This window comes from Clinocottus analis, unplaced genomic scaffold (genome assembly GCF_023055335.1).
Source record: "Clinocottus analis isolate CAN_PGR_092001 unplaced genomic scaffold, fCliAna1.0.p SCAF_25, whole genome shotgun sequence".
Classification (NCBI taxonomy): domain Eukaryota; kingdom Metazoa; phylum Chordata; class Actinopteri; order Perciformes; family Cottidae; genus Clinocottus; species Clinocottus analis.
The window spans coordinates 3,375,318-3,388,218 of NW_027175987.1; the positions used below are offsets into that span (position 1 = coordinate 3,375,318).

General features: G+C 41.1%; 1 protein-coding gene across 1 annotated transcript; it reads left to right on the forward strand.

Annotated features, from left to right (window-relative positions):
- The first annotated feature begins 349 nt into the window (after positions 1-349).
- On the forward strand, positions 350-7,689 carry lpla (lipoprotein lipase a). Its single transcript, XM_068591353.1, has 10 exons — positions 350-587; positions 1,451-1,644; positions 2,151-2,330; positions 2,943-3,054; positions 3,810-4,052; positions 4,497-4,739; positions 5,415-5,535; positions 5,771-5,953; positions 6,062-6,169; positions 6,279-7,689. The coding sequence occupies exons 1-10, from the start codon at positions 476-478 to the stop codon at positions 6,328-6,330; spliced, it is 1,548 nt and encodes a 515-aa protein (XP_068447454.1). The 5' UTR covers positions 350-475; the 3' UTR covers positions 6,331-7,689.
- Positions 7,690-12,901: the final 5,212 nt, after the last annotated feature.

Genomic DNA, 12,901 nt, shown 5'->3' on the forward strand with positions numbered 1-12,901 from the left:
GTAAAATTGGCTTCAAACATACATTCTTGCTTCTTCTAAAAGCTTATTATGAGTTATGAACAAACACATTTTAACAATTAAAAGGTGGCTTAAAGTCTGAGGCAACATCACTGTATTTGTCTAAAAATGCCACTGATGCCACTCTGGAAGCTGAAGGCAGTCCTGTGCGCTGCAGTGAGCCAGCTCTCCTGTGCAGCAGATTGTGAATGATTATCCTTTAGTGATTCAGAGCTGGGACAAAGTTTAAACTCCGCCCTCTAACCTACAGCCAATCATGTTTGAATATTCAAATGAGCCACCCATAAAGATGACTTGGAGCGGCAACAGTGACAGACCATAAAAACTTTACTCCTAACCCGCAACTCCATACCACTTTGTGTTTTGAAACATACGCTTGGATATACAGCCGCTCCGCCGACACCCAGAGCACTTTTATTTCAGAATATTGAAGAAGAAAAAAACACATCTCAATAATATGGGAAAAGAAAATATCTTTTTTTTGTCTGTTTGGATAATTTTGGCAAACATCTTTGCAACTTTTTCTTCTGACCCGGAACTCACCACCACCACCGCCAGCACTGTGTTTGGTAAGAGCAACCTATCAGCTTGTTTGCTTTGATGTAAATAACATTTTTATGAATCATCCGCAGCTCTGATGGGATCAGGTTAATTCCTGCATGATGTTCCGCGTTGACCGCGAGTAACCCCGCAAAACGCGTCCACGGTTCAGGTCCGCATCCTTTTTCATGCCATTCAGGTCCATGTGTGCATGAAGAAAAGCTGCTGCGGGCCTTTTGTCTGGAGCCTGAACAGAGAGAAAAAAAGAGGAAATAAACAGTGGAGGAAAAAAGAATATTTAACATTAAACTAAAATCGCATTATTTTTCAAGTGTCAAATACAAAAACATACTCGATGTTTCATTAGAAATAATTTGTCTTGCATTTTTGGGGGGGATCTTTTCAAAACATATCAACTTACAAAACAAGACCCAGTGGAATAATCATTAGTTTAAGTTATATCCATTTTTTTTTTCTTCAACCGAACTAAATCTCATACGGAATTCCAGGTTCCTAACAATAGTTTAATGTTTAATTCATTTTTTATAGTGGTAGAAATACAGTGAGGACAAAAGGGGGCGACACTGCCCTGCTCCACGTTTCTAGTGGCTGACTGACACACTGCTGCGATCAGAGGTCATTTCATTTCATAGATAGAAAAGCAGCAAGTTTCTTCGTTTACATGAAAACGTTTTCTGTTTGTCGATTTTGGTGTGTTTATTCTGTTCTCGGCCAGGCGGTTTGAGATTAAACGGTTTCAAAGGAGTGTCTGGTTGTTGTATGGATGCATAGAACTGTGAGGTGTCTGGTCCGTTTGCTTGACATGTGCATGCAATCCTCTACATTTCTATCATACCGCAGTGCTCTAATCCACTGCATACTGTTTGTACAGTAAACAGCACAGTCCCGGCCAACATCTCTGAATGGATCACTGACTACACTGGCATCGTGTCCAAGTTCTCCCTGCGCACCGTCGACATCCCAGATGAGGACATGTGCTACATCGTGGCCGGCAGGCCAGAAACCATCAAAGAGTGCGAATTCCAGTCAGAGACACAGACCTTCATTGTGATACATGGCTGGACGGTATGCTCAACTCAAGTTATTTAATGCAGACCTGTTAATATTTATTTTTGTTTCGTGTGCTGTGTAGATTATGTGCTCCGTTTTATTTTGGTCCTCCGGTGAAACACTTCTAATTCTTCTCTGGCTCTGAGATGCATATGTTTACCAGTTAAAAAAAAAAAAAAGAGCCATACAACTGAACATAAAATAGAGTTTGAGTCTTGCCAATGAAATGTTGAAATTGGGAATGTTGAGCCACGTCCAAACTGATAAGATGAATATAACCGTAAATGCACATTTCAGAGCAGACAGACGGAGAGCAGTGAGTTCGCTCTGCTCACAGAGCCTGCGTATCCTCCTATAATGTGAATTAGTCATGCAACAAGATTTGAACCTGAAGATAATTTGTCCTCTCTCCAACCACAACACACAGAATGAGGGCCAAAGCCAGAATAAATCACGTCATCCTGCAGCTGACCTCTGAAACGTACGTGTGTGTGTGTGTGTGTGTGTGTGTGTTACAACAGGTGACCGGGATGTTTGAGAGCTGGGTACCCAAACTGGTATCTGCTCTCTACGAGCGTGTGCCCAGTGCCAATGTGATCGTGGTGGACTGGCTGACCCGCGCCAACCAGCACTACCCGACCTCTGCAGCCTACACCAAACTAGTGGGCCGCGACGTGGCCAAGTTCGTTACATGGTTACAAGTGAGTGTTTTCGTTGATCGGCGTCCAGCTGGCTGACAAACAGCTGGATCATATTCTCCTCAGAGTTGCCGAAACCGCTTTCGCATCACCAACTCTGTCACTGCATTCTATGGTGATCTGCCAGCAAAGACGTTAGAGCAGCCGGACAATCTGTGACAAATTTGCATTTGATGGTGCAGCGCTTTCGGACCCTGCGGTGCTGCTGCGGATATGTTTTCCTACTGGTTATGATTTTAAACGGCCTATAAAGGCGATTTATGGCCGTGTCTGTGGCACACGGCAGCCTCTCACTGCAAAGCTCAGACTTTGTTTGAACGATTGAATTTCAGAAAGGGGTATTGGCACGAATACTGCTTTCATTCGTTTGTTCTTTATTGACATCACTTCCAAGTTTAAAGCTGGCAAAGATTTGGCAAAGCATACAAGTACACCAATGAATTTTCATCTTGGATTATGTCCCAAACTCCATTAAGACTTGAACAAAATGCTTTGCCAGGTACAACCTACTATTAGTTGTAATCCCTGCAGCAAGCCTGTGGGATTCAGTTTAAACTGTTTTACGTGATGTCGACATGCTCTCCTGGCGCATCTGATCCATCTTCTCGCTTTCAGAAAGAGCTGCAGTTGCCCTGGGACAGGATTCATCTGCTGGGCTACAGTCTGGGAGCACACGTGGCTGGAATTGCCGGAGACCTCACAGACCATCAAATCAGCAGGATAACGGGTGAGATTGTCAATTTAACCAATGGATCATGATCTAATTACTTTACAAACAGTGGGAGCATAGATATATTTCACTGAAAAGTGTGTCATTCACTTCATCTGCCATACACAGTACAGTACATTTACACTCACAGTACATTTATGACCATGTGTATTGTGTTTCAGCAACAATGGCTCATTTGACAGACACTTGAATATCTAAATTTAGTCTCGCAGCCAATGAATTCATGCGTGCAAACATACCATATGGTACAGTAATGTAACATACAGGCCCTGCTCGTAAAATCAAAAGTGTACGCCAGTGAAATATAATCAGCCGGCCCTTCCAGGCCCGTATTGTAAGTGTGCAGTGAACAAGTCCTGCCAGTATACGGGTCTGGTCACCTTATTTGTCTCAAAGGACTTTATTGAGCTTGGACGTCTCTCTACTTAGAACAATGGTATGCTTACTGTGATCAAAGGCAACAACTCACAATTACCTCTCCCCATTGTCCTGAGCTTCAGTGGTTCTGCAGAGCTGCACATGAAGAAAAGAGGCCGAAAGACACACACACACACTCAAATGTTTAAAGGTTGTTTTATCGGTAGATCAGTTCATGAAAGTGATCATTCATGAGGCATTTATTTCAGCTTTTATGTGTCCTTTATGATCTCCACACTCATTCTTTATGGAGAACTGTGCAAAACAAAGAATTTCTTCTAAAACGGATGAAAGCTTGCTGAAATTTGCCTCCCTCTTCTTCTTTTTTTTTATAGGTCTGGATCCTGCTGGTCCCACCTTTGAGCACGCAGATAACCAGAACATCCTGTCCCGAGACGATGCCCAGTTTGTGGACGTCCTGCACACCAACACCAGGGGCTCCCCGGACCGCAGCATCGGCATCCAGAGACCCGTAGGCCACATCGACATTTATCCCAACGGAGGCACTTTCCAGCCTGGCTGCGACATCCAGAATACATTGATGGGGATTGCATTAGAAGGCATCAAGGGCCTCCAAAGTATGTCCTCCAAATACTACTCACTGTTTGTTCCTCAGTACTGCTCTGATTATTAGACTCCCGTGGCAACTAATGGAGTATTTTTCACAGATAATTTGTACTCTTGGATTTATGTCACATGTCCTGGAATGTGCAAAAGTTACATGTGTTAAAAGCTTAAATTTCGGTTACACATCACCCTGGTTGCTCTTTTTGCAACAATGCTGTTGTAAACCAACAACATAGCCTTGTGGAAGTCTACATGTTGCCAACAGATAGTTGAAGTCTATAAAAGCTTTCAAGGTACAGACTCAGAGTTTTAACAGAGCGAGGGCAGTTCAAAGTTAAAAGTGAGAAAGGCCGTAAAAAGCCTCACATGAGGAAGACATTCACACTGTTGCACGACGTCACGCTATGGAAGGCGCAGAGTTTTTTTTCACAGCCCCTGTCCTCTGTGTGCCTCAGATATGGACCAGCTCATTAAATGTTCCCACGAGCGCTCCATCCACCTGTTCATCGACTCGCTGCTGAACACCCAGCAGCAGAGCCTGGCCTACCGCTGCAACTCCAGGGAGGCCTTCAACAAGGGCATGTGCCTCAGCTGCAGGAAGAACCGCTGCAACAAGCTGGGCTACAACATCAACAAGGTCCGCACGTCCCGCTCCGCCAAGATGTACCTCAAGACTCGTGAAATGATGCCATACAAAGGTGAACACGGGGGGGGGAGTGGAACATGCAGAGAGGCGTCTGTAGGCTGTGTCTTCTGTGCAGTGCGAGAAATAAATACTACTACTGTGTAAAATTCCGGTTGGGTTTATGTACGTCACCAAGGATAATAAGATTCAAGTTGATGGATGCACATACCTTATTGGAGTAATCCTCAGTGTGTGAGCTGTTGTTGAATGTGCTTAGTGTGGGCTTGGCTCCCTGGAGCTGTAATTCACATTAGTACAGTTAGCAATGGTCCAAATAGACTATACACTATGTTCACACAGTTGTAGACATGTAAAACAAGTAGCAGATATTAAGAAGGTCACATGAAGAAGAGGTCATGGGTATTTTAGTTGCCTGGGGCATGCTGAGGTAATACGACACCATTGCATGTGCTACACTATGAATGGATACGTTTATTTAAGGAATTTGGTCAAAGTCAGCATTATTTCTGTGCAAAGATTAGCATGCTTAGTAAACAGTTCTTTTGTAATGGATATATATATGAGGGTAAGCAAGCAGGATTTAGCACAAATCTGTGTTTAAATGCAGCGCTGCGACAGTCACATGAAGACAGTCTATACTATAGAGTCTATACAGTCCAGTTACTGAGAACCTGTCGATCTGCATGACATCGTGTCTGAAGTGCAAACTCTCTTTCTTCTCTTGTAGTTTTCCACTATCAAGTCAAGGGGCATTTCTTTAGTACCGACCAACTGAGCTTCACCGAGCAGCCAATGAAGATTTCCCTGTATGGAATCCACGGGGAGAAGGAGGACATTCCCTTCGTAATGTACGTACAATACAGCACGATTCTTTCTGCATACTGTCATGTAAAAAACAAAAAAAAAACATGCGTGTGTAATTTACAAGAAAAAGTAAACCCATGGTCAACAATAGTGTTTCCTGACTATAAATAAAGACCATAAAAGCACCATTGCTGTATATGTCAAACACACACACACACACATACGAGCAGTCTAAGCTGCTGACCGTTGAACGCTGCTCTTTTTTTTTTCGCAACTCAGGCCGGTCCTGCAAGGTAACACCACTTTGTCGTTCCTCATCACCACCGATGTGGATATTGGAGACCTGATGATCGTGAAGCTGCGCTGGGAGAAGGACACCATCATCAGCTGGTCGGACTGGTGGGGCAGCAGCAAGTTCCACATCAGAAAACTGCGCATCAAGTCCGGGGAGACCCAGTCCAAGTAAGTTCTTAGTCTCCATAACACACATACATGATTATCTCGAATAAACTACAATAGATTCATTGAATGATTTTTTTTTTTTACTTTTCTTCCTCCGTATGATCTCAGGGTGATCTTCAGCGCGAAGGAAGGAGAGTTTGCCTACCTCGTCAGGGGCGGAGCCGATGGAGTCTTCGTCAAGTCAAAAGAAGACAACATGAACCGTAAAGAAAAAATGTAAGTTGAGGAGAAGCTTCCTGTACATGTTATTCATTGTCAGTTATTAATTCATGTTTTATCAGAAGCAGAGGCTCCCCTGTTCACTGTCGTCTTTTCTTCTCTGCAGGATGCACAAGCGGAAAATGCAGGGCAGTTCTTTTGGGCAGAACGACGCTTGAAGTTGCACTTAAACACACGTCATGTGCAGCATCCATCTATACACACATAGCCAAAGATGGGCCGCACACTGCAACACTGGGAAAGCCATAGCAAGCAACTGAGCGTGTACTGAATGCTGCCTCTTTTTTCTTCTTCTTCTAATGTTTCCTCCTGTTGTGCTTCATGACTTCAACCAACACAACCTCGTCCACAGTGCTGGAATTCAGTCTGCTCACAAACTCTCTCCTGTCTCTTCGCATATCTTCTGCTGCTGAAACATTTTACAGGTTTCTTCGTGATGTGCTCACATATGACAAATGTACACTCTCCGCTGCATTTGCTGCATGTCTTTGTAATCCTTTGTTTATGCTTCTGTACTCTCTATATAGGGTTTATTCGGATTTTGATTCACTTTTAATCCCATAAGTGGTGTTTTCTTTGCCTTTGTGAACTTGGATTATTGTTGATGTGTAAATGATTCAGAGTGATAGGCATAAATTAGGCACATCTTTTTTGTTTGTTTTTTTATTTCTTAAATGTGCAAAATGATAATTTTGTCTCAAATGTTTTTCTTTGCCGAACCACTAATTATGAACAATCGACAGGGACCAAAGAAGTATTTGCTACCTACTAAACGGAGAATCACAGTGGTATTTGTAAATACCTTTTTTAATCAGTAATGTATATAATATATAATCATTACTGATTAAAATATGAGTAATGTGTTAATATCTGATCTCTTGAAGCCTTGCTTGTTCTTTGATTGTATTTTGGTTATTGTGTCACTGGTCACTTTAAAGGGCTCTCTGCTCCCTGCAGCCATTTAGAGGTCAAAAGGTCGTTGAGATTGCGGTTCAACAGGGATATGCATCTTTTAATTTGCGTATGTCTTTTCAGAAATTTAACTGAGGTCACCTTTAATACAATAGGTGCTCCTCAGTTACTTATTGAATGGGCCAACAGTGTTTCACTTGCATTAGTTTATCTCATTGACAGGTGAGTCTGTCGACAACGTGCCTTTATTTTGAAAAGGTCAAACTTTACTTTTCAAAATTGCTGAAAATAAACATTCAAGCTCTGATAACTTGTGATGGACTGGCCTACATGTTAACCATAATACTCTCAAGAACACTTCATATTGTATTTATTGAATGTACATTTATATATTTGTATATTAAGCTGTAATATATTTTGGGAGGCTTCCATTGTCATCTGTATTTTTTATAAATGAAGCATTTTGTCATTTTAAGCACATGGCTTTGGAAAGATCAATTAAATTGGTCTCCATGCCAGCTGTTCAGTAAATTTACTTTCATGAACTGAGATGTGCAATGTATAAATAAAGAGCCCAGGATGGTTTAATAAAGAGATAAACCACATATTCCAATATTCCTGACTGCTTTAGTTGCTTTTTGATAATGATTAAGTAATTAGAGCATCAAACAAATTGTCACCCTCCAATCTGATGCCAATCAGAAAAAAAAAATGGCTTGGTTGCACCATCGTCCTCACCATAGCTCATTGGTTTCAAAAGCAGGTGAAATATATACTTAAATATCAAAGATGAAAGCTGATCACTTTAAAGGATCCACCGAAGCATCTGAGGACAACAGCAGGCAGACGACGTGGTAAATCTTCTAATATTAAGCTTAATATTAAACTATATATGATACCAGTTTTGATGATCAAAAATACTATTGTTTATTAATTGATGCATAAATAAACGACTTCAATCAGTTTTAATGCAAACTCTGCCCGGATGCCTCTTATGTCTTCAACTATTCCCAGTAAACATGTATACAGCACGTGTTTTGTCATGATTCTGCTGTCTATGAGTTTGAGCTCCAGTCGTGATTCGAGCTCTTGCCAAGAGAGTTTTATAAACTTTTTGAAACAACTGTCGGTTGGTTCCAGTGTGAAACGTGTTCTGACTATTGGAGGAACTGCTTTGTAATTTGCTCCACACATCTCTAGCCATCAAGGGATACGTCTCAATGACTTTGGTCGTGAATTGGGGTGGGTGGCCGCTTTTCAGATATCTAATCCCAAAACGAATGACTTTAGCTATGCTTTGAGATTATTCTACCGCAGCATTGTGACAATATGTTTTTTTTTTAAATGGCATCACGCTGTATTAAAGTACAAGTTCACTCAACAATTAGGGCCCCGATTTTCAGTTGTCCGTGTTTTTTAAATTCTGAGGCTGTTGACAAAGTGCTTAGTGGCAGCCGTGCATTGCACTCTGAGACCAAACATGAGTGACCTACATTTTGTATTTTGCCTAAACGTATCCTATTCACGTGCTGCATAGGACTGCCAATGACTTTAACAGCAGTGAGACACGTCTGCTGATGTGCTGCTCTTTGCTGCCTCTGCACTACGGCACACTGTATACTATTCCAGTTCAGTCAATTCCAATTTTAAAGCACATTTAAAAAAAACAAAAAAAACCCACAGTGGACCAATGTGCTGTGTACTTTAAACCAACAATGTAGGCAAGCTGCTGAACAGAACGTTGCTCTGCAATGCCACAGTGTGTTTTAAATTGTAGCTCTACCTCTCCCGCATGGCTTACATCTGAGCTAGCGGTCGTGCTCAACAAACATCTGAAGGCACATAAAGCTCACATCCAACCTGTTTGAGTAGTACAGGATTATAATTGGTTGTTATCACTAAGCCAGCTTTACTAGAAATTCAAAACCTATTACATGACACGGAGCCGATCAATAGTATAAGTATGAAAATGTTGTATCTCTGATTCCTCAAGCTGGTGGATTAGTTCCTCTGAAAGAGATTCCCACAAGACTGCTGAAAGGCAGGAACGGCATTAGGAAACAGTTGGGAACTGGAAATTAAAGAAGTGACAAATAGTTTGAACTGTAACTAATGCAGCTTTCCCTTTTCGTTTCTGGGTGACACTTGAAAGGCCGATCTGCTACCCAGCTGACAGCTGTTTTAAAGTTTCGATATGCTCAGATCTTCAAGTTATCAAATCCACAAAGACAACATGTTCTGTTTTTCATTTATTACACTAGATAGGGATACAAAAGAAATGATGATGCATAATCACAGCTTCCTTCTGAAAGATTCGTCAATTACATTTCTGCATGTTGACTGGCTTTTTCAGTGGATATTCACAGCTACAGTGGAGTCTGGACTGAGAATAAGCTTTTTCAAAAATAAGTTCAAAACGTGTTCAAAAAAAGTGTATCTGACATTTGACTCATTCTAAAAGCAGTAAAAAAAAACATATTTATACTGTGTTGAAGTTTAGCAAATTGTTTGCATCTTCCTCAGCGGAACAAACCAGATGCACTGTGGAAACACTCCCTCGTGACTTTTTTCGTGGACGGGTGTTGTTAAAGCCACGAAGGGGACTTTTAATACCGGTTCAGGAGCCGGCACAGACTTGTGGTACGGCTTTGTGCTGATTCACAAACAATTTTTTTTGTGTGTGTGTTTGTCTTTTACTGACGTGAATCATCAGACTTGTATTTGTAGAACATGCGATCACATGTCATACCTAGTAATCTGCTCAGCAAATAAGTCTTGGAATAACAAATTGTCTGCAAACTTTGTGGAAGAGTCGCTGTTTGTTCACTCTCCCTCTCTGCTGGCACCAACACATCTCCGCTGTGGAGGTCTGGCATCCGACTAACTCTGCACTTCATCAACTCACCACGACTGAGTCTTTCCCTTTGCAGAGGCGAGGGGGGGGGGGCGGGTGAGAGATGCAGTCATTGCTTTTCGAGGAAAATGTCATGTTCATGGAAGATAAACAGCTCATGAAGCCAGCTGGCCTCTGGTGGGAGAGAAGACTTGTGCTTGTGTGTCTGTGTGTATCACACTGCGTGGACTCTTGCAGCAGGCAGCCCTTAATTAAACGGCCGATATTTTGCTGTTTTCAAGTAAACAAAGCAAAAAGCAAAAAAAAAAAAATAGCTACAGGTTAACTAAAAGAATGATGATTGTGTTACGCATGTAGTTTATTCATTCACAAAAGGCTTCAGATGCTGTAAACCTGCTTGACTGGATGGACGCAAGAGGCTGGTTTAGTAAAGAAAGTAAATTGTAAACAAGAGTGTAGCAACAGGTAGCGTAGTGAACATCCTCCGGTTGCCCCTCAAGGTTAGCACTGTTACACTGTTAGCACCATTAGCTGCAAGCTGCTGGCTCAGCTTTGTGGAAGCAATAGAAATGCTCTGAATTACGAATCTTGCACCTTTCACAGGAGAGTCTGCATGTACACCCACAGTCCTTTCATCAATGATAATTAAAGATAATTGATTTTGGAGAAATATTAGGTTTTATTATGTGTGTATTAGACTGTTAATTTAAAATTGGCTACAATGTCAGTGGTGTGTTAACAAGTGTAACTATGTCTGTAAACCTTTTTTGTTCAATTGACCTTCACAGCAACAAGCTTGTAACTTTTCAACCATTACCTTTTCGGCCTCCTGCCCAGTTTATCTTGGCATCTCGAGGCAGAACTTTGGGCAGCAAAGCATCCATTACGAAGCCAAGTACTTGTGCCTGAACGTTAGCACACAATCCTCAGCTGGCACGTAACAACATTTTCACTCAGTTAGGGAGTGAACCGCTTCATGCAATAGGTCAAAGGTCAAAGTTCAATGGAAACTATGGAATTTCTGTAACAGCTTTGGGTGATTGCCAGGTGATGGCTAAAGCAATAATGATTGCAAATTGCTACACACGCTACCCAAATGTTGCTGATGCTTGATACCAAGAGTGTTTCGAACGGTCAAGTCGAGTCTGCCAAGATGTCAAGGACAAAGTTCAGTCTGAACATTGCAACCTGAAGAGAGTAACTTTTAGTTCAATGATTATAAAGTACATTAATAATATGTTGTCAATAATACTATTTATAAATTAGCTATCTAAGATATATAAATTGTGTATGAATAATAAAACAGTGGAAAGAATCATGAATTCAACTTCATGAGTTAGTAGAGGGGAACTCCATTGTTTTCACACATCAAAGCCTGCATATTGCATATGTATGCTAAGTTTAAGTTATAATAATTATGTGTGGAAGTAGAACCTAGCAAAGTAGAATTTTCATTGTCCAGACTAACTGTCTGTTAACAGGGCATATGACAATGAAAATATCTTGGATCTTGAATATGTCTGGTTGTGTAAAAAAGGGTTATGACTCCAGCAGGATTTGCGCAGAGTGTGATAATTTGACTCAAGTGATGTCACTTCAATGTCGGTTGGGTCGGAAGTTTGAATGAGAAACAAATCTTTTGATCGAAAGAAGTGAGCCAATAACACGTCTGTTGCCTCCTCACCTCTGCTCGCCGCTCGTGGCTCGAGGTCATAGCATTACCAGCATAATATACCGGTGGTCCAGTTGCATTGTGGGTATTGCAGGTGTCATGTTTTGAAGGAAGAAGAAGGGAAAAAAAAGGTGATACCTCTTGTTTTCTGCTTATAGGAATGCAATGCTAAATCTGTCAAGTCATTTTTTAATAACCCATGATGCATATAATGACGGCAATTTTCGAATAAATAGAAAGAGCGAAAACCTGATGCTTTCAGCACATTAAAAATAATAATGCTTGATGCAGGTTTGTGTCTCTTCTGTATTCTCTCTCTCTCTCTCTCTCTCTCTCTCTCTCTCTCTCTCTCTCTCTCTCTCTCTCTCTCTCTCTCTCTCTCTAATGTCTGCTCTTTGGTGTCATGACAACAGCAGATCAGGGAAAAGGGGCCCCAAAATGCCCTTAAGGGGCCCTTATGTCCGGCCGAGCTGCCTGCGTCCTGGAATGTCAGGGAGAGTAATCACTGATCAACTTTAAGACCTCTGGTTTAATCTGTTGTCAGAATTTACAGTCAGTTTGTGTGTTGCAGGCTAAAACATTAAACTGCATGTTATACATGGCTGTCAGCCCTTTTTTTAAAAATTGCATTTCATTATTATCTCATTATTTGTTTACCTTACTATTTATTTACTTGTTGTTCATTGAAGCAAAGTGCTATATAAATAAAGATATTTTTTTATTATTAACTTTTTTCTGATACAGTCAAAGCAAGAAAGATTGAAACTCATTGTTGTACTACAAGTACACTTTAAATATGTCTTACATGTGTTGCTTTTAATGTCTTATTTCTTGCAACTCTCATCATTATATTTTGTGCAGCACATTCTAACTTTACGTATCACATTTGCTATATAAATGCATATTTTAATAGTCTCATCACCATTTCCTGCAGCTAATGAAATTATCATTCAATCAATAAGTTCATCAATTACGCAAAAAAAAACAAAAAAAAAGGAAAGCAATTAAGCACTAAGCCCAACATGCAGTATAGCAGTATAACTTGTGAGTTATAGGTTATAGGTTATGGACACAAACTGAATCAAGACACACGATTAATACATTCTCCTGGTTTTAATGGGTCTATCCTGCCAACCAGCGTCGTTAATTCTTCTCCTAATGATTTACCCAACGCAGACGTTTCCATTCCCCGCCCGGGGCTCGGCAGCCAATGGTTTGTCAGAGGTGCTATTTAAGACTCGGACAGTTCAAGGTGGTTCAGATATCAGCGCTCTGAGCGCAACAGGACGCA